Source organism: Sinocyclocheilus grahami, unplaced genomic scaffold (assembly GCF_001515645.1).
Source record: "Sinocyclocheilus grahami isolate Dianchi unplaced genomic scaffold, SAMN03320097.WGS_v1.1 scaffold636.1, whole genome shotgun sequence".
Taxonomy (NCBI): Eukaryota; Metazoa; Chordata; class Actinopteri; order Cypriniformes; family Cyprinidae; genus Sinocyclocheilus; species Sinocyclocheilus grahami.
Genome location: NW_015505815.1, coordinates 655995 through 674576, shown reverse-complemented (window position 1 = coordinate 674576; position 18582 = coordinate 655995). Strand labels below are relative to the sequence as shown.

General features: G+C 41.5%; 1 protein-coding gene across 1 annotated transcript in view; it reads right to left on the bottom strand.

Annotated features, from left to right (window-relative positions):
• The window catches only part of LOC107558211 (slit homolog 1 protein-like), a 70875-nt gene that overhangs the window by 16464 nt on the left and 35829 nt on the right, over positions 1–18582 (bottom strand). The window contains 14 exon segments of the mRNA XM_016241834.1: positions 341–473; positions 582–748; positions 6652–6795; positions 6890–7033; positions 7109–7183; positions 7277–7421; positions 7756–7779; positions 8509–8762; positions 9069–9140; positions 10382–10453; positions 11345–11416; positions 14197–14344; positions 14524–14687; positions 17746–17817. Of these exon segments, the coding sequence (XP_016097320.1) occupies positions 341–473; positions 582–748; positions 6652–6795; positions 6890–7033; positions 7109–7183; positions 7277–7421; positions 7756–7779; positions 8509–8762; positions 9069–9140; positions 10382–10453; positions 11345–11416; positions 14197–14344; positions 14524–14687; positions 17746–17817 (1686 nt within the window).

Sequence of the window (18582 nt, the reverse complement as noted above, 5' to 3'; positions counted from 1 at the left end):
TATGAAACAAGCAATTTCTAATTATTATAATTATCTTATTAAAATTATTAAAATATTTGAGATTGAAACAGATTTATTGATGACACATATATAAACCTGGTTATTACTTGTTTAAAGCGCATTCAATTTCTTACAGAAGTACTCTTCAGTACTATTACAGAACTCTGACCTGTTTCATTTATCATGCATCACATTAAGTTTATTAGTTAATGTTAAATCTGTAATCCAAATGGATCAAAATATGTCATTCAAATACATTAATCTTAAAATTAGGCTTATGACACTATTGTCTTCTTTAGTGCTGCTTTCAGGTGTAATCGTGTTCAGAGTTTTGACTCACAGCTCAGTGACGTTGCGCGGGATTCCTTTGGGTAAGACGTGCAGGTGTTTGTTGCTACAGCGGACCATGGTCTCCAGACAAGTGCACTCGGTGGGACACTGGACGGGCGGCGTGCAGCTCGCTTCTTCTTGATCTGCCCACATCAGAGAGACAGAGGCAGTGAATCAACATACTGTGATACAATCAAAAACATAACAATGCAGTGTGTCAAATCTATATTTATAAAGAGAAGAGCGTGTACCCTCTTGGCAGCGGAAGTCTGGTAACGCTACATCCTGCAGGGGAATCTCTTTGAGGAATGCCGGCCGCTGACAGCGCGGGTTTCCCGTGACGATCTTACGGTTCCTCAGCCAGCTGCTCAGCCATGCCAGATGGCAGTTACAGTTGAATGGGTTGGCCAGCAGGTTTCTGCCACACACACACAAAAATATATTAATTAGCCTCGTCTGCAGCACCAAACTTGTCCTAAACAACAAGCTACTCTTTCCACTGAGGATTATTTTGTAATGCATTACGCCTAACACTGGATCTCTAGTGTATGGTGCAGCATAATGACTGGAATCCACCCTTCACCTACATCCCATCATGCTTTGTGTGAATTATGGGAGTAAATTTCATCATGTTGTCGATAATCAGGAATGATATCATTTATAGGCTTGCATTAATGCCTGTTCACACCAAAGATGATAACTTTAGGTTACTAACGTAACCCCGGTTCTCTGATAACATGAAGTGAGGTATCTCACTATGGGAACACCCCAGGCATGCCCGATTGCGGAAAAAGACCAATGACTCCACGTCTGCCAATCACGGCAGGCCAATCGCTACAGCGATCAGGTAGTCCCGCCTCCCTGCAGCTACATGCCATTTCGTCATTCTCAGCATATCTCTTCTCCGTGCAGAACAGGCAAGGAGGGTACTACTGTGAGATACCTCACTTCATGTTATTAGAGAACTGGGGTTACGTTAGTAACCTAAAGTTCTCTTTCTAACATTAGTTCGGTATCTCACTATGGGATATACACAACTCTGAATTGCTGATATGCTGACGAAGCAGACTGAAGATGAATATGATCTGAATTAAACCTCTTCGACCCAACTAAAATGCTTAAAGCAGACCAGTATAGACTGAAAATTTTGATACTATAATAAACTGGATTACCCAAGTGCTTAATGTACAATTTGCCCACTCGCCTTCAAGACCGAAAGGGCAAGTGAAGGTTCTGTCAAGTCTAGTCTATAGAACCTCACAAAAGTGTGCTACACAAAAGACCAGCTAGCAACAGCACAAATTTCCTGGATAGAAATGCCCTTAAATAGTGCCCAAGACGTAGCTATACCTCTGGTAGAGTGAGCTTGTAAGTCCTTTGGGGGCTCTATATTTGCGCTATTGTAATATAACACGATCGCCTCTACAACCCAGTGCAAGAGGCATTGACGGGAGACAGGCTTTCCCTTAAAAGTGTCGGCCCACAAAACAAAAAGCTGATTGCTTTTGCGAAGTGCCCTGGTTTTTTGTACATACATTAGTAGAGTCTGCACCGGACATAAACTGTGTAGTTTATGTCCTCCTCTGGACATGAAAAAGGTGGCGGATGGAAAGCCATCAGATCCACAGATTGACCTGAACCAGCATGATCGAATACGTGATCAAATACGTGAGACCAGCGGTTTTGATACTGGGTGTATTGGCAGACGAGAGGATGCTGGCCATAGTACCTGAGTCAAGTCCTATATGGCATGCCAAGATCACAACCAAATAAACCTTAACCGTGGAAAAGGCTGTACCCTTATCCAGGAGGTCTTGCAAGAAACAGAACACATCTGAAATTGAACATAAATAAGGACTGTTTCTTTCTGCGCACCATACTTCGAACACTCCCCATTTAAGACTGTATAAAGAGGACATAGACGCGGCTTTCTGAATTTCCTCAATGACCTTTAGAGGTAAACCAGCTGAATTTAAATTCAACCTCTCACGGGCCCAGAGAGACAGTTGCTGAGGGGATGGGTGGAACATTTAGCTCCCGTACTTGAGAGAGAAGATCCCTGTGTGCTGGTAGTGACCATGGTTGGTCGTAGAGCAGCTGTGCAATTTCCGCTTCCCACAGTCTTACTGTTACGTGTACAGTAGCACGTCTGCTCATTCATGGGCTATAGCATCCACACCAAATGGTACATTGTCGCCCGCTAGAGAAAACAAGGGACATCGAACAGGGGAGGCAATGACTTGTGATGCTGCCCAGTTCTGGAATTCCCTCATGTTTTCATGCGATGTGAAGAGATCTACGGCAGCTCGACCGAATCTCTGCCATATCATCAGAACCACTTGGGGGTGAAGTCTCCACTCCCCGTATAGCGGGTTCCCTCTGGACAGTAAATCCGCTCCCCTGTTCATTATCCTTGAAACATGCGTCACATGCAATGACAGGTTTGTGCTGCCCCACATTATCAGCTTGTTTGCTAATATGTGAAGCTTGCGAGAGTGTACACCTCCCTGCCGATTTATATAGGCTATCACTGTTGTATTGTCTGTTCTGACCAATACATGATGATTCTTGAGGAATTGCACAAAATGTCTCAGAGCTAAAAACAGCCCCCCAGCCCGTGAGAGATGCATCCGTCGTCACCACTTTTCTCAATACAACCGGACCCACAGGGCATCCTGTCCTGAGAAATGATGGCACTCTCCAGTGACGAAGAGCGCTCATGCATTCTGGTGAGAAGCGCACTCTGTGGCCGAGACAGCTCCTGGAGCGGATGACTTGTGAAGCTGCCCAGTTCTGGAATTCCCTCATTCGCAATAGACCCAGATGGACTACTGCTAGTGTTGAGGTCATCAGACCCAGTAACCAGAGGCACAGTCTGAGACAGACTGTTTTCCCTCATTGAAAAAGGGAGATGCAGTGGTAAAAAGCCTTGATGCGCTCCTCTGATAGCTGAAAGCTCAAAACACCACTGAATTCAACCTATGACCCAGGTATATTATCTCCTGTGAAGGAATCAGACAGCCTTGCCTGGTTTATCTTGAAACCTAATCTCTCCAGATGAGACACCAGTGTATTCGTATTGAGCTCTGCTTGGTGCGGAGATGGTGAGCAAATGAGCAGATTGTCTAGATAAGATGAGACTCTGACTCCCGTATTCAGAACCCCCTCTACACATTTGCTGAATACCCTCAGAGCTAGACAAAGGTCAAAAGGAATTTTCACATACTCATATGCTGTGTTCTGATATGCAAATCTCAGATACTTCCTGTGTGCAGTAAAGATATCTATGTGAAAATATGCATCCTGGAGATCTACCTGACGAATACTTTGACACAATGTTTTGAGTAAAAGCATTTTGAACTTTGTTTGTTGAGGACTTGCAAAGCCGGAATGGGACGGAGACCTCCTCCTCTTTTCGGAATCACAAAATAACTGGAGTAAAAGCCCTGCTGCCTTTTTCCATTGGAATTATTCTTATAACGCCTTTTCTCAGTAAAGAGGATATGTCTTCCTCCAAAACCTGAGTTGACTCTCCCTGGGCCACTGACATTACAACTCCATTGAACACAGGAGGTTTTACAGTGAACTGGAGTCTGTAACCTCTGTCTATAGTGGCTAAAACCTCTGTATGAACTACACATGTGCACCAGTTCATTACTTGAGCAGCGAGAGGGCCTTTCCTGTCTTCGCTCACTAGTAACGGAGTTATATTCATATATGTTTGGTTTGATTTTTTGTGATTCTTTTCTTTTTTAATCCCACTCTGCACCCTTAGCCCTTTACCTGGATGTGACAGAGAATTTTTATTTGTGTTGGGATGCTTGTGAACTTTTGCTTTACCTGGATGTGACAGAGAATTTTTATTTGTGTTGGGATGCTTGTGAACTTTTGGTCTTCCTCCCTCAAAACAAATCCCATGGGTAGAGGGGGAGACAATGTGTTGGGGGGGCACCTGGGGAACATGGGCCACACTCCTGCACACATTTGACACTGAACAGTCTGCAAGAACAATTTCTGTATTTAAATTCCTTCTTTTTTTTCCCCGCGGGAGGGAGATGTGTACCTTTCTGAAGGGATGAGACAGAGTGCTGTCTCCAATCCCTTCCTGAAGCTGAACTGATGTCTCAGGTAGACAGTTTCTTCTTTCTACCCTGGGGGTTAGCTGAATGATTCGAACGATTTCGCTGCTGCGGCTGTGTAAGACGATTTTGGTTTCAACTTAGCCGTGGCCCTGAGACAGACCTCCAGAAGATCTGTGTCCACATGTACAGGGGAGGGTGAGCTCTCATCCTGTGCACTCGGCAAACGGACTGATTTGTGGGGAGAATGGCATCTTCATCGTCATCATCCTCTTCTTTGAGGATGGTCAGCACCTCATCATCGTCATCTTCCTCTCCACTAAAAGATTTTCAAACAGCGGGGGAAGGACAGGTGATCCATCAGTGTGGATCAGTGTGATCCACACACTATCCATCATATCTCCCCACAAATTTGAGGCCTGTGGACACTCCATGGGTTCCTCTATTGGTTGAGCAGAGAGGCATGGGTCCGATTATCCAGTGGCTACCACTCTCCTTTCTCGGGTTTTAGTCGAGAAAATCATGCAGTGAGGGCAGCCATCGGGGTTGGATAATGCTTCCTGAGCCTCTTTAACGCCCAGGCAGGAGATGCAGAGACTGTGAGAATCCTTGGCAGCATTATTCATGCTCCACGGGTGCAAGGATATGGAGGACGGCCTTTCCCTACGTGGCTTTCTGGCTCTTTCGAGGTGGCCATGAAGGAGCTTGCGCTCTCTTCGTACGATAAGTCCACCACAACGTGAAAACTAGTATGGAGCTGTGCTAAGAGTAGTGAGGTCTCTTTTTCCCTCTTTTTGGTGTGTGATGAGCGCCACCAAAACTTGGGGAAAAAAGTAGACTATTGAGAAACTTAGAGCTGAAAAACTTAACACGTTAGTTATCCAATTCCAAGTGCAGTCACTCAAAAAGAGTAAGAAAATATTGAATTTAGGATGTTATCTTGTGGCTTCATCGGTAGACTGTTGAGCAATAATTCCAAAAGTCTGCTGAGGAGGTAGCTGCGGTTTATAATATACAGGGAGGCGGGACTCCCTGATCACTGCAGTGATTGGTCTGCCATGATTGGCAGACATGGTGTCATTGGTGTTTCTGCAATCGGTCATGCCCAGAGTGAGATACCAAATGAATGTTAGAAAGAGAACTATAACAATAAAGTTTTAATATTCTTTCATATTCATTCTAGATCTATGAGAATATGGAAGTCCACACCACAACTATAACGATAAAACCACAGAGGAACAATATCATTAGAAATCCCTTCCAGGACATTTTTCCAGCCAATGAACAATCAGAACACTGACAGCCAATCAGAATCCAGCTGACTTTAAAGAGCTCCAGCATTTAAAGCAGCAGACGACAAAACTGCAGCACATGATTGTAATAAACATAACAGTTAATAATCATAAAAGTTATCATTCTTGGTGTGAACAGGCCTTTATGCTAGCAATAATAAAGCTTCATGAAAATTGGGTAAAAGCCAGATACAGAGTGTTTATCGCATCTTGACCTTATTATTTTATAATAGTTCGTTTCAGAAACGTAGTGCATTTTGTACAATGCAGCATGCTTTTTGAGAAAAAAAAACATTCCTGTAGCTCAAAAAGTAGAGCATGGTCAAGTTCATGGGTTCGATTCCCAGGGAATGTGGCCAGAATGACACATTATGACTTGTTGCCAGAAAGTCTAATTTTGTCTATTTTGACTCATTGCATTGGCAGATTTCTAGGGTTGGATTCTGATGGTTTCAGCCCTGGTACTGTGGGTCTGAGTTGGGAAAATATGAAGTTCATCAGTAAAGGCTAATCTAATTGGATGGCTCTTTCATCGTAGGGCAATGGGGGGGAAATTCGACACACTGGTCGGAAAAAAATCTCGCTTTGTCGTGCCGCGATTGATCACGCCCGGTGTGAATGGCTCCATAGGGATCTATTGTTTTGATTCAAGAACGTCATCGCTCTGTACATTTGCATCGCTTAATCGCACTCAGTGTGAAAGGCTGACAAAGCTTTCGAAAGTCAAATGATATCAATGAATGAGTGAATAAATGTGGAAAATACACAGTTAAATCAACTGAAAAAAAAATGCTGAAGAAACTGTCAGGCTCCAATGGCACGGCTTCCCAGCAATGAGCCGGCTCAAGTTAATGATTACAGGAAACATCTGTCTCTACCACCACATGCTAAACTCCTTCTCAGGATTTCTGCCAATGTGTGTTGAGATAGAGCAGCGGTTTGGCTCGTACAGGGTTGAGAGGCTTTGCAGCGTGTCGAAGGCTCCGGGTGTGATGGTGGTCAGAGTGTTGTCGTAGAGCGACAGCAGACGGACGTTGTGCAATCCCGTGAAACTGTTGTTGTGAATGCAGCTGATGCGATTGTTGCGCAGCATTCTAGAAGAGAAAGATGTGAAGATGAATGCACAGAAAGAAAACCATATATTATGGCCGAATCTGACTGGTTTTTGGTGGGAAAAACTGGGCTCACAGCATGCGCAGGCCATCCAGCCCTCTGAACATCCCGCTGTGCGCTGAATCCAGCTGGTTTGCCGTCAGGTGCAGCTCATTGACCGAAGTCGCCCCCTCAAATGCCCCGTCCTCGATCTCTGAGATCTTATTGTTGCTCAGGTTTCTGCAAATCAAACGGCAACATCAGTGAAGCATCACAACCAGAGTGTCACTCAGACGTGAAAGCGGTGACACTTACATTTTCTTCAGGTGAGAAAGCGTCTTGAAAACCCCTGTGGCCTCTATCATCGTGATCTCGTTATTGTTGAGACGCCTTGAGAAAACAGAATGAGATTTAATAAAATAACAGACTTCTGGCATTCATTGTTTGCAGACATATAGCGCGATGTGTTTGTTACAGTCTTACAGTTCAGTGGTGGATGCTGGGATGTGTTCAGGGATGCGGTTCAGCCGTAGATTGGAGCAGTCCACTACATTCGACTCGCAGCGGCATTTGGCTGGACAGACTGGGTCATTATTACAGTCATAGCTCAGCCTGGCGTCCTCCGTCCCTGCAGCACACACAACACTGTCGTATTCCAGGCGTTTGAGCAGAGACTCGCAGTGAGAAACAAGATCAGGGAAATGTCAGAAGAACTTAAGAGAGGAAGTGTCTACTTGCACCAAAGCTCAAGGCTGTTATCTAACAAGTGTTCAATAATTAAAGTGCACGCGAGTGTTTGTCATTGCAACCACCACCAAATCCCCACAGTTGGCATGATCTTATAATTAGGCACCATAATGATTTTTTACTTTGTTGTACTGAAATTAAAGTAGCTGCTCAAACATAGACTATTAAGAAAACCACGGCTTTGTATCATGTTAATGAACGCGACACACACTCACCTGGGATGACATACTGCTCTTTGGCTGCGACAGAGACACAAGAAGACAATAATCACCAAAACTGATCATACACCATGAGAATACAAATACATAAGGCCACAGATGGGCTTTGGAAAATGGACTATATCAGTGATGGAAGCCAACAGAGATATAGTATAGTAGAGTATTACTGTATAGGCTCCTTTTGTGTAGTGTGTATACAGTAGTACAGTGCTGTGGTGTTCAGCATGAAAAATGGAGATTTGACATTTTTCAGGCTTGTATATTGGTATGTGTATCAATCCATTTCACCAGCTGTTGTGTAGAGGCTTTCTTGGACAAAACACATGTGTAAGAATCAGCTCTGCAAACAGTATTTTCCTGAGGTTCTCAGTATCAAGCATTTAATTCACATACTATATGTAACACAGAAAAAAATGCGTGTGTTTTTGTGTGTGTGTGTGTGTGTGTGTGTGTGTGTGTGAGACCTACAGCACATTGTTGGACCAGCCAGCAGTGTAAGCAGATTACTTCTGAAATCTAAACTAGTACTGATTACAAATTACACAACTGTAATCATTAATGCAATCTTTTAAATTACACTTTATGTGTAATCTAGTCAAATTACTTTTGCTTGTATTACCTGATCTGCAAGATCAGTGGAACATGTTCATTTATTCATTCATTAATTTCAGTGGAACATATACAGTACAGGTTCATTACTTGTTGCATGTTTTTATGCAAATACAATCACTAGGTTTAAAGCTATGCGACACAGTTGAAGACTCCTTAACATTAGACATGCAAGCAAGCAAGTTCTCTTTTGATTATCAAAGAATCTCGTTTAAAAACCGTAAAAGCATCTGGTCTGAGTGTGAGCTCACAGGGTCTGGATGGTGCGCAGCGAGGTGAAGGTGCCCTTGGCCAGCGTTTGGATTTTGTTGTCATATAAAGAAAGCAGCGAGAGATTCTGCAGGTCCTGAAAGGTGTTGGCGCGAAGACAGTGGATCTTGTTTGCATTCAAAAGGCTGGAAACAAAATGAGGAAGAAAGAGATGCAGATTAAACTGACACATGCGAAATAATAGTGAGCTAGTTTCTTATTTTTATAATAAACTGATTCAATCTAAAGTACTTCCCAGCCCTAAAGAAAGAACAATCACAAATTTAAACTCTTTAATATCTCGATGGATTCTCCAGTAGAGAGCAAATGGGGCAAATTCTTTCAACACCAAATGATCTGAGCTGTTCTGTCCACATTGATTTTATGGCTCTATACTCGTACGCAACCTCTGAGCAATGAAATCTCGCTCTGGAAGAGACTCTCTCACTCACAGCAGCTGGAGGGTGTAGAGTCCATCGAACACTCCTGTGGGCAGATCAGTGATCTTGTTGCCGTACAGAACCCTGAACACCAGAGAGACAGTCAGCAGAAGACCACATACACACATCCAGCTCATCCTTACTGCTAAAGATCCTACATGAGCGTTTGGAGGAGTAAACAGAGCTGCAGATCTCAGTAAGTCCTGGTGGAACTTTGTTGAATGACATTAAAATATGCAATTCTCTTGGCTCACATCAGAAATATATTTCTGGTATAGACTGACTTTTAGCATCTGAAATGATTTCAAACAAGAAAAAAAGGGACTTTTTTGCATTAAAGGAATAGTTCATCCAAAAATGAAAAATTTCCCCAAACAAATCCACACGACCCCAGTCCATCAAAAATGAAAAGCTGCGTTATTTGTAAAAAACGAATTGTTTCCAGCTAAAATACGAGTTCATAATCCATAATAATGCTTCCTCCAGTGAAAAAGTGCATCTCCTGTTGTCTCTCACATCAGAATCCAGCCACATATGTGTTTAGAGCTGTTTAAACGCTGCTTGATCTGTGCAGATTTCTCTCCTGATTCACACCAGAACACTTTTTCACTGGAGGAAGAGTTATTATGGATTATGGACTCGTATTTTTAGCTCGGAAGTTAAAATCGTCCAAATGATGGATTTGTTCCTTTTGTCTTCTCCAGATGTTAACTGATGGACTGGAGTGCTGTGGATTATTGTGATGTTTTTATCAGCTGTTTGGACTCTCATTCTGACGGCACCCATCCACTGCAGAGGATACACTGGTGGATATATCCAAATCTGATAAAGAAATAAACTCATCTACATCTTGGATGGCCTGAGGGTGAGCACATTTTCAGCACATTTTCTTTTTTGGTTAAACAATTTCTTTAAAGTCACGATGAAACAAAAGTATCAACATATTGTGATGTAGAAAAAAATGAAACATATACTTGGATAAATTGTTTCAAATACAACTGTTTACAAAATAGATTGAGTGAATTTTCATTACATGCCGAGTCGCCGACTTCAAGAAATAATGTAACCAGATCAGTGGATAAATCTGCTAACTTACAAAATCTCAAACTGATGGAATTGACATACAGAAAGTTAGGATGCGGTGAAGGGTTGCCCATGAATATGAATGAGTTACCACCCAGAAAGGTTACCTAGCAAAGTCAGCATACTGCTTCTGATGCACTAAACGCACTAAGCGTCCTCTACTGTATTTACAGCACACACACTCACTCACTCACTCACTCACTCACTCACTCACTCACTCACTCACACACACACACACTCACAGTGAGTTTAGGGAGCGCAGGCCCTGGAAGGCATCAGGAGCGATCTCAGAAATCTGGTTGTTGCTGAGATCTCTGTAAAGACAGACAGAAGGAGAATGAAGACACGCTTCTGGTTCAGAGTGTCAGTAGATGATCTCAGGCCATGAGAGCTGGCCTGTATCACGCTGGATCTGGGCTGTTTTGGGCTCATGTGGCTGTAGGTATGTAAATGGGTAGCTCTGAACCTCCAGCCCTGCTGTGGTGGCACTGTGGTGAGGACTATTAGTAAAGGGCAGGCATTATAGGCCCTGGAGAAGACTTTAATAAGCCTGCGGTCTAGCCATCAAACCACACGCCAGTACAGCACTGCAAACAGTCAGAGAGAAAATACTCCCCGACAAGATGTGATGTGAATTTATAGAGCTGTGGAGATTTGGGTTTTTACAAGCTGTGCTACATCTCAACTTTAAAGAGAGTGAATATCACACTGTTTAAATGGGTCAGGCTGGTTTAAGGTGGTCTACCACAGTGGTTCCCAACCCTGGTCCTTGAGGCACCCCAACAGTGCACGTTTTGCATGTCTTCTTTCTCTGACACCAATTTCAGGTCTTGGAGTCTCTACTAATGAGCTGATGACCTGAATCAGGTGTGTTCATTTAAGGAGACATGCAAAACGTGCAGTGTTGGGGTGCCTCCAGGACCAGGGTTGGGAACCACTGGTCTACCACATCAACCATGGCTCCAGCTGTGAGTCCATTTAGAGCAGGTTAAAAGTCAGAACGGTGGATTCCAGCATCTCTCAGCCACTGCCTGAGTTTTATATGACTGTTTAAACTGGATTATCAATAAAATCGAATCAAAAAATAGGCAGTTGAAGTACTGTGAATTTGATTTGATTGTTACCTCACAGTGGCCATATTGTCTATAAAAGTATGTTGCACACATGAGAGGAGTGTTGTGTTATCTTAGCTGCTGCAAACTTACATTCTGCGCAGTTTCTTATAAGGAGAAAACGCTCCAGGAGGGATGGATTTGATGCTGTTCTGTTCCAGTCGTCTGCCAAAAGAGAAATACAGAAGAATGTAAGCAATATTGCAACATTCACTTTTTGGCTCTCTGTGTTGTCTGACATTTCAAATCCACATGAGCAGAAGCCACAGACACACTCCCACTCTATATCAGCCACAATCAGCAGTCGTAGTTCCCAATTCTGGAATGATGCATCAATAAAGCAGAATACATTCATGTATGGAGCTTGCTTTATTTTTAAATTCATAAAACTTCAGTTTGCAGGTTTAGAGACTTTTTTCAAAGAAGAAGAAGAAACAATCACCATATACTTAGGGCCAGATTTATTAACAGCTTGCGCCGGCACAAACCGTCTTTTGGTGTTAAAATAGTATTGTCAGGATTTACTAAAGATGCGCAGTGAAGAATTAGCGCTGAAAAGGCATGGGCAGTTATTTTTGCGACTGACCTTATTGAATATGCATTTGTAGGAGTTTCCCTTTCAGATGCAAAATTTATAGTTGGAGAGTATTTAAATGGAACAAATTACTGGTATTTGCGCCATTATTTAACACTCCAAAAAAAGCATGTCTTAAAGCGGATGCTAATTTGCGCTGCTTTTGGAAGATTTGCGTTGGCCATTGTGGAAATGATCTGGCTGCGTCTGTGTTCTTTAATTTGCGCATTGTCAGTAAATCACCCGCAGAATTTTCCACTCCCATTAGCATTTTTTGGAATTGCTATCACGCTAATTTGGCCCGTTTAGTAAATCTGGCCCTTAGTGTAATGAAATGTTTATTTGCAAAGGCCAGCATTGGTATGCCAGAGCATGAGATCCTGAAGCTCCGCCCTCTTCTGAAAGCGGAGGCGGGAGCTCCAGCTTATTTGCATTTAAAGGGACAACTCAAAAAACTCAAAAACAGTGCGTTTTGGCTCATACCCTAAAAGTGGCAATTTTAACAAGCTATAAAAAAATTATCTGTGGGGTATTTTGAGCTAAAACTTCACATACACACTCTGGGGACATCAAAGACTTATTTGACATTTTGTAAAAAGGGGCACAATAGGTCACCTTTAAATGTAATGCATAAACATTAGGGTGGCACTTCTTGGGGGGTACATTTTTTATTGGAAATGTTAACCTCATTTGTTTCTCCACTAGAAGTACGTAATGTGTGCAAAATACCATCCAGATAATTTGTCATTTAGGGAGTGCTCAACGAATGTATCTTTTTATCAACAGGTACTTCAAAATTTGATTGGTGATATTAGCAAAGGTTTTGTTCACAAAAACTAAACTTTTGACTGTTTCTGATAACAGATGACTCTCAAACCATTAGGCTACAACTGTCCCTTTGCTTCTCCACTGGAAGTAGGGGCAGTTGTGGCATTATGGTTAGAGAGTCGGACTTGTAACCCGAAGGTCGTGGGTTTAAGTCTCAGTACTGGCAGGATTCCAGATTTTCAAATAGTTGTATCTCAGCCAAATATTGTCCCATCCTAACAAACCATACATCAATGTGATGCTTATTTGTTCAGCTTTCAGATGATCTATAAATCTCAATTTCGAAAAATTGACCCTTATGACTGGTTTTGTGCTCCAGGGTCACAAATACTACATACAGTAATTCTTCCAAAAAGTAGTCTGAATTCCCATGCGTGTATGATTTCTGTGGCCTGGCTGGAATGACCGGTCATAGAAAACATTCATGGCAAACAATCTCTCTCTTGTGGCAGAACCTTGGAGAACAGAGTAAACATCAGCAGCGCTGATGAAGGCGAATGCAGTGCGTCTTTTTCTCAGGTTTGGATGCCATTAGTGTCTGTGGGGGCTGCCAGTGTTTTTAAGGGTCTGCTTTAATGGCACACCCTGCAGGTTCAGGCCACAGCGCCGTTGAAGAAAGCAGTTGTTTTCAGTCTAAAAAGCCTCATTTAAAACAGGAAAGTCATTTGTCAGGGTCATTTAGTGCCTTCAGAGCCACAGGCAATAACAGTTTGACTTAAACACTTGCAGAATTTCCCTTCTCTTCAAAAGCAGGGCACTCGCTAGGAAATATAGAAACACAATTTACATTCTTTGGATTGCAGTGATTCCAGACAGCACATTCCTGTGGTCTTCTCTCTGCAGACTGAGCTTTTCAGTCTCTGCAAGCATATCTGTCGTAGATCTTGCCACTGTAATCCACAGATCGCAAGTGGCTATAGTTCCTTCTCTCACGTCTGGAAGTAGTGCGCCATAATCATGTGTGTGCGTGTCTGTGCGTGCCAGTTATTCACATTATACTGGCCTTTGTGTTTTAGTACAGGACCCTTAGAAGCTCAAACTTTTGCATTTGGAAGACGCTTTCATCCAAACTGACTTACATTGAATTCAAGATATACATTTGTCCAGTTCATGCCTTTTCTGGGAATTGGACCCACAACCTTGGTGTTGCTTTGCAACATGCTCTAACGTTTGAATTACAGGAACTTTAATGTTTTTTTTTTTCAAATGTAACTACTTTCAGAGAACATTCAAAAGAAATATTCCCATAATGTTTGCAAAATGATAGAATGGAATGTTCCCCAAACGTTCGTATAACCTAGAAAAATGTTTTTTTTTTTAAAACATTTAAAAAACTAAAATCAGAACTGTCAGAAATGATGCATATTATATTGGCCTTTGTGGGTTTTTAGTACAGTTTGTGTGATTTTAGTTTATCTATCCAAAGTGACTTACAATGCATTCAAGGCATACATTTGATCAGTTCTTGCATTTCCTGGGAATTGAACCCACAACCTTGCTGTTGTTTGCGCCATTTTCTACTGTTTGAATTACAGGAACTTACATCTCTGCCATGCTGTCGGGCAGGTTTGCCGGTATCGCCGTCAGTCCTTTCCCTCTGCAGTCCACAATATTATTATTGCAGGTGCAGACGGCCGGACACGAGCCGGCGGTGAAACTACACGACTGAACAGCAGCGTCTTCAGACTGACCTGCAGAGGGACATTTGTAATGAGTGAGAAGAGGTTGTGAGTAATAAAACGTAAGTGTACAAGTGAGAACTAGTTATTGTTCTTCAATTCTGATCAGTGAAAAGCAGTAGATGCTAATGTTGGCTGAAGAGACTGGAAGGCAGATTGCTCACTGTATTTGTTTTGAGGGCTTGTGTTACCTGAACAGCTGAATTCATGTTTCTGGACCTCGGCTACATTAAGTCCTCGTATCGGAGCTGGAGCGCTGCACTGGGTGAACAGACCGATGGTCGGCCGCTCGCGCAACCACTGGGACAACCAGGCCAGATTGCAGTCGCAGTTCAGGTTGTTGGAATGTAAACGGCTGAAGGTGGAAAAAATGGCAGCGTGAAGGTTAAGATGAAGCTTTTATCCAATTCTTTTTAACACAAGGTTAAAGACATTGTTCAATCAAAACTGAAAATGTGCTGAAAGTGAAAGGTGCCGTCAGAATGAGAGTCCAAACAGCTGATAAAAACATCACAATAATCCACAAGTAATCCACAGCACTCCAGTCCATCAGTTAACATCTGGAGAAGACAAAAGCTGAAACTAACCCAGCATTAAGATGTTTTTAACTAAAATACGAGTCCATAATAACGCTTCCTCCAGTGTAAAAGTGGTCTGGTCTGAATCAGGAGAGAAATCTGCACAGATCAGGCACTGTTTACAAGCCAAAACAGCTCTAAACAAATATATGGCTGGATTCTGATGTGAGAGACAACAGATGATGGACTTTTTCACTGGAGGAAGAGTTATTATGGATTACGGACTCGTATTTTGGCAATAAGTGACTTTTGATTTGTTTCAGCGTTTGTCTTCTCAAGTCATTAACTGATGGACTGGAGTGCTGTGGATTACTTGTGGATTACTGTGATGTTTTTATCAGCACCCATTCACTGCAGAGCATTCACTGATGGATATATCCAAATCTGATGAAGAAATATCTAAAAATCTACATCTTGGATGAAGGTGAGGACATTTTCAGCTAATTTTCATTTCTTAAAAGACCAGCAGCAGATCATGTTGTGTTTTGGGTGCTCTTGCCAGCATAATCCAGTCTGAACTAACATGGAAATTCATGCTGTGCTAAGCCTGTCACTGAGCTTTACTACTAATGCCAATAGCCAGTTATCTTTACCCAGTACCCAGTATCTGATCAGTGGGCTCTTTTCTCTCTCAGGTAAAGAGGACATGCTGATGGGGTACACGTGATCTACCGGAAAAACTATCCTGTTTTACTGCCACATACTGTTTCAAAATATTCAACAGAAACAGAAAATGTACAAACTGACTGCAATCCCGGGGTCTGGATTTCATTCTCTAAAACTTCACTTATATTCCTGATATTCTTTAATGGAAACCTGACCATTTCATAGCATAAATCTGTAAGTGAATAACAAAATAAATAAATAAACCAGAAATAAATGAGAAATAAATGAGAAAGAAACTCCATGTGGTTACAAATTCCAGAGAAATATAGCAGCACATACATATCATAAAAACAGTGTGTGTGGGTGTTTATTTCTGTATGTGTTTGTGAATTACTGACTGTGGCTTCTGGCAGAGCCGTGTGGCCTCCACCGTCCCGCCAAGACGGCATGGAATGACACTGTGTGTGTGTGTGTGTGTGTGTGTGTCTGTGTGTGTGTGTGTGTCTGTGTGTGTGTGTGTCTGTCTGCAAAAGGGCCAGTTTGAAAAAGAAAAAAGATGAGCAAGAATCTCTGGCAGAAGGAGGACATGTCTTATATGCTAGACTGAACTTAGCTCTGTCTGAAATGTTGCTTTCTGACATACATCTGTCTCTTTGTGTGTCTCTTTTTCGCCACAGAGCCGAGACAGAACGAGGCCTTTCTAGGAAACACATTATTGAAGGTGAAGTGCACACATTCACTTTTTAAATACTCTCACTCTGTGATCACAGCTTGTGTGCTTGTGTGTGGGTGTGTGTGTGTGTGTGTGTGTGTGTGTGTGTGTGTGTCTGTGTGATGTTGTTGTTACAAAGGACTGTATGTGTCCAGACACGATCGCCTGGTTGATTTGATTGTAAAGGACTTGAAAACAATACATAAAGACAGTAAGTTTTACCAGCATACTACTGTTGAATTGAACTGGTTTTATAACAACACATTTAACAGTGACTATTTCAAAAACATTCCAAACACTGCAGACATTGTGATTGTAAACGAGGTTGAAGCCATCCATCAACTTGACTATCACTGTAAGTTAATTACCCTAGTGTTTGGAAGCTTAGGTCATGTGCACAAGAATGTGATTAAAGGTCTGCAGTTGAGTGGATTGCAAAAAAAGAAAGCAAAAAAACTCGCAAAATTTTGTTCCGTTTCAGCCACTATAGGGAGTATGCAAATATGGAAATGAAGATGTTTTGTCTATCCTTGAGTGTTGAATGTTATAAATATAAGGACTTGTGAATGTATGTTAGCCATGTGTACCTGTCATCTTGCAAACTGACTTCCCAAGGTATTTGGATTCCGTTTTTTGTTGCTTGTCTTGTGGATCCAAATAAACTAATAAAATGTGAGTGCGTGTGAATGTGTGTTATGTTAGCCATGTGTACCTGTCATCTTGCAAACTGACTTCCCAAGGTATTTGGATTCCGTTTTTGTTGCTTGTCTTGTGGATCCAAATAAACTAATAAAATGTGAGTGCGTGTGAGTGTGTGTGCTTGCGTGCGTGCGTGTGTGTGTGTGTGTGTGATTGCGTGTGTGCGTTTGAGAATTTTTTTCCTCAGAATTGCATGATATAATCTCACAATTGTGAGAAAAACAATCAGAATTGTGAGTTAAAATTTGCAATTACCTTTTTTTTTATTCAGTGGCAGAAACTTTATGTACACTAGTTTATCAATAAGATAAAAAAATGCATCTTCTAACCGGTATATCACACCAGTTGAAGTAGTACTTTTTGACTATTAGGTAATCATTCTGAATCTTTTATAAAGTGACTTGCATTTCCTGGGAATCAAACATTTTAGCTACATGCTTGCAAGATTTCACAGAAAAGACTTTGTGTAATTCCAAATGTGCTTCGTAAACTACCCACCATCTCAGCTCTCATCACATAACTCAGGACACTCAAAAATATCTGTCATATTCTCATCTTCATATTATTTCAAACCTTTATGACTTTCTTGCTTCTGCAGAACAAAATAAGATATTTAGAGAACAGTTTTTGTCCACATATTGAAATGACCTTTTTCAAAATATTCTCCCATGTTCTGCAGAAGAGAGGAAGTCCTGAAGGTTTGAAACGAGTGAGTAAATGATGACAGAATATACATTTTTCCTGGTGAACTATCTCTTGAAGAGTGACTTGGCGCACACTCCCACTGTGTGTTTTATGTGTGTGTTTGCGTTACTCACAATGTCCTGAGCTTGGGCATGTGGTTGAAGCTGGACACTGGGATGCTGCTGATGTTGTTGCTGTTCAGGGTTCTGCAAAACATCCAAGAGACAATCAGTGATTGTTCCCACTGATCATCGATATGAATCAGTTCACCATGAAATAAACCAGCCAGATCTCTTAAGAATTCAGAACTACTTATACATAGCATTCAGCATTTTTGTACTTTGCATATACAAACTTTGACAGTATCTAAAATGCAAAAGGATTCATGTAAGCACTGCTTTTGAAATGCAAGAGTCTTTATATTCACATTTTACCGCTATATTGATGTATTTGAGCCCCCAACATACCCTAAATCACACCAACACAGAGAATTAGTATATATGATACTACAATATACTTTTATTTTGTCATACACAAGCTGACGTATAGCTTCTAAAGAGTTGCAATATAAATAGATTACATTTGTAAACACTTTATGATGCCCTCAGCAAAAACAAAGAAAATGACTAAATTATGACACCCTTACCAAAAAGTAGTATACTTCAAGTTTATTTTAGTAAGTATACTTAAGTAAAGTTCAAGTATATTTTAAGTATACTTTATGTAGCAAGTATACAAATATCAGTGTACTAGTAGTATACTTGTTAGTGTACTATTTCAATACTTGGGACTAAATTGGCCCACTTTCTAGCATATAAAAGTATACTTTTAAGTATACTTTAAGTATAACAGTAGTACATTTTGAGTACACAACTAGTTTACATCAATAGTTTTAGCTTGTACTGCAACTATACTAAAAGTGAACTTCTAGGTATACTGATAGTTTACTAATTAAATACTTGTAGCATTTT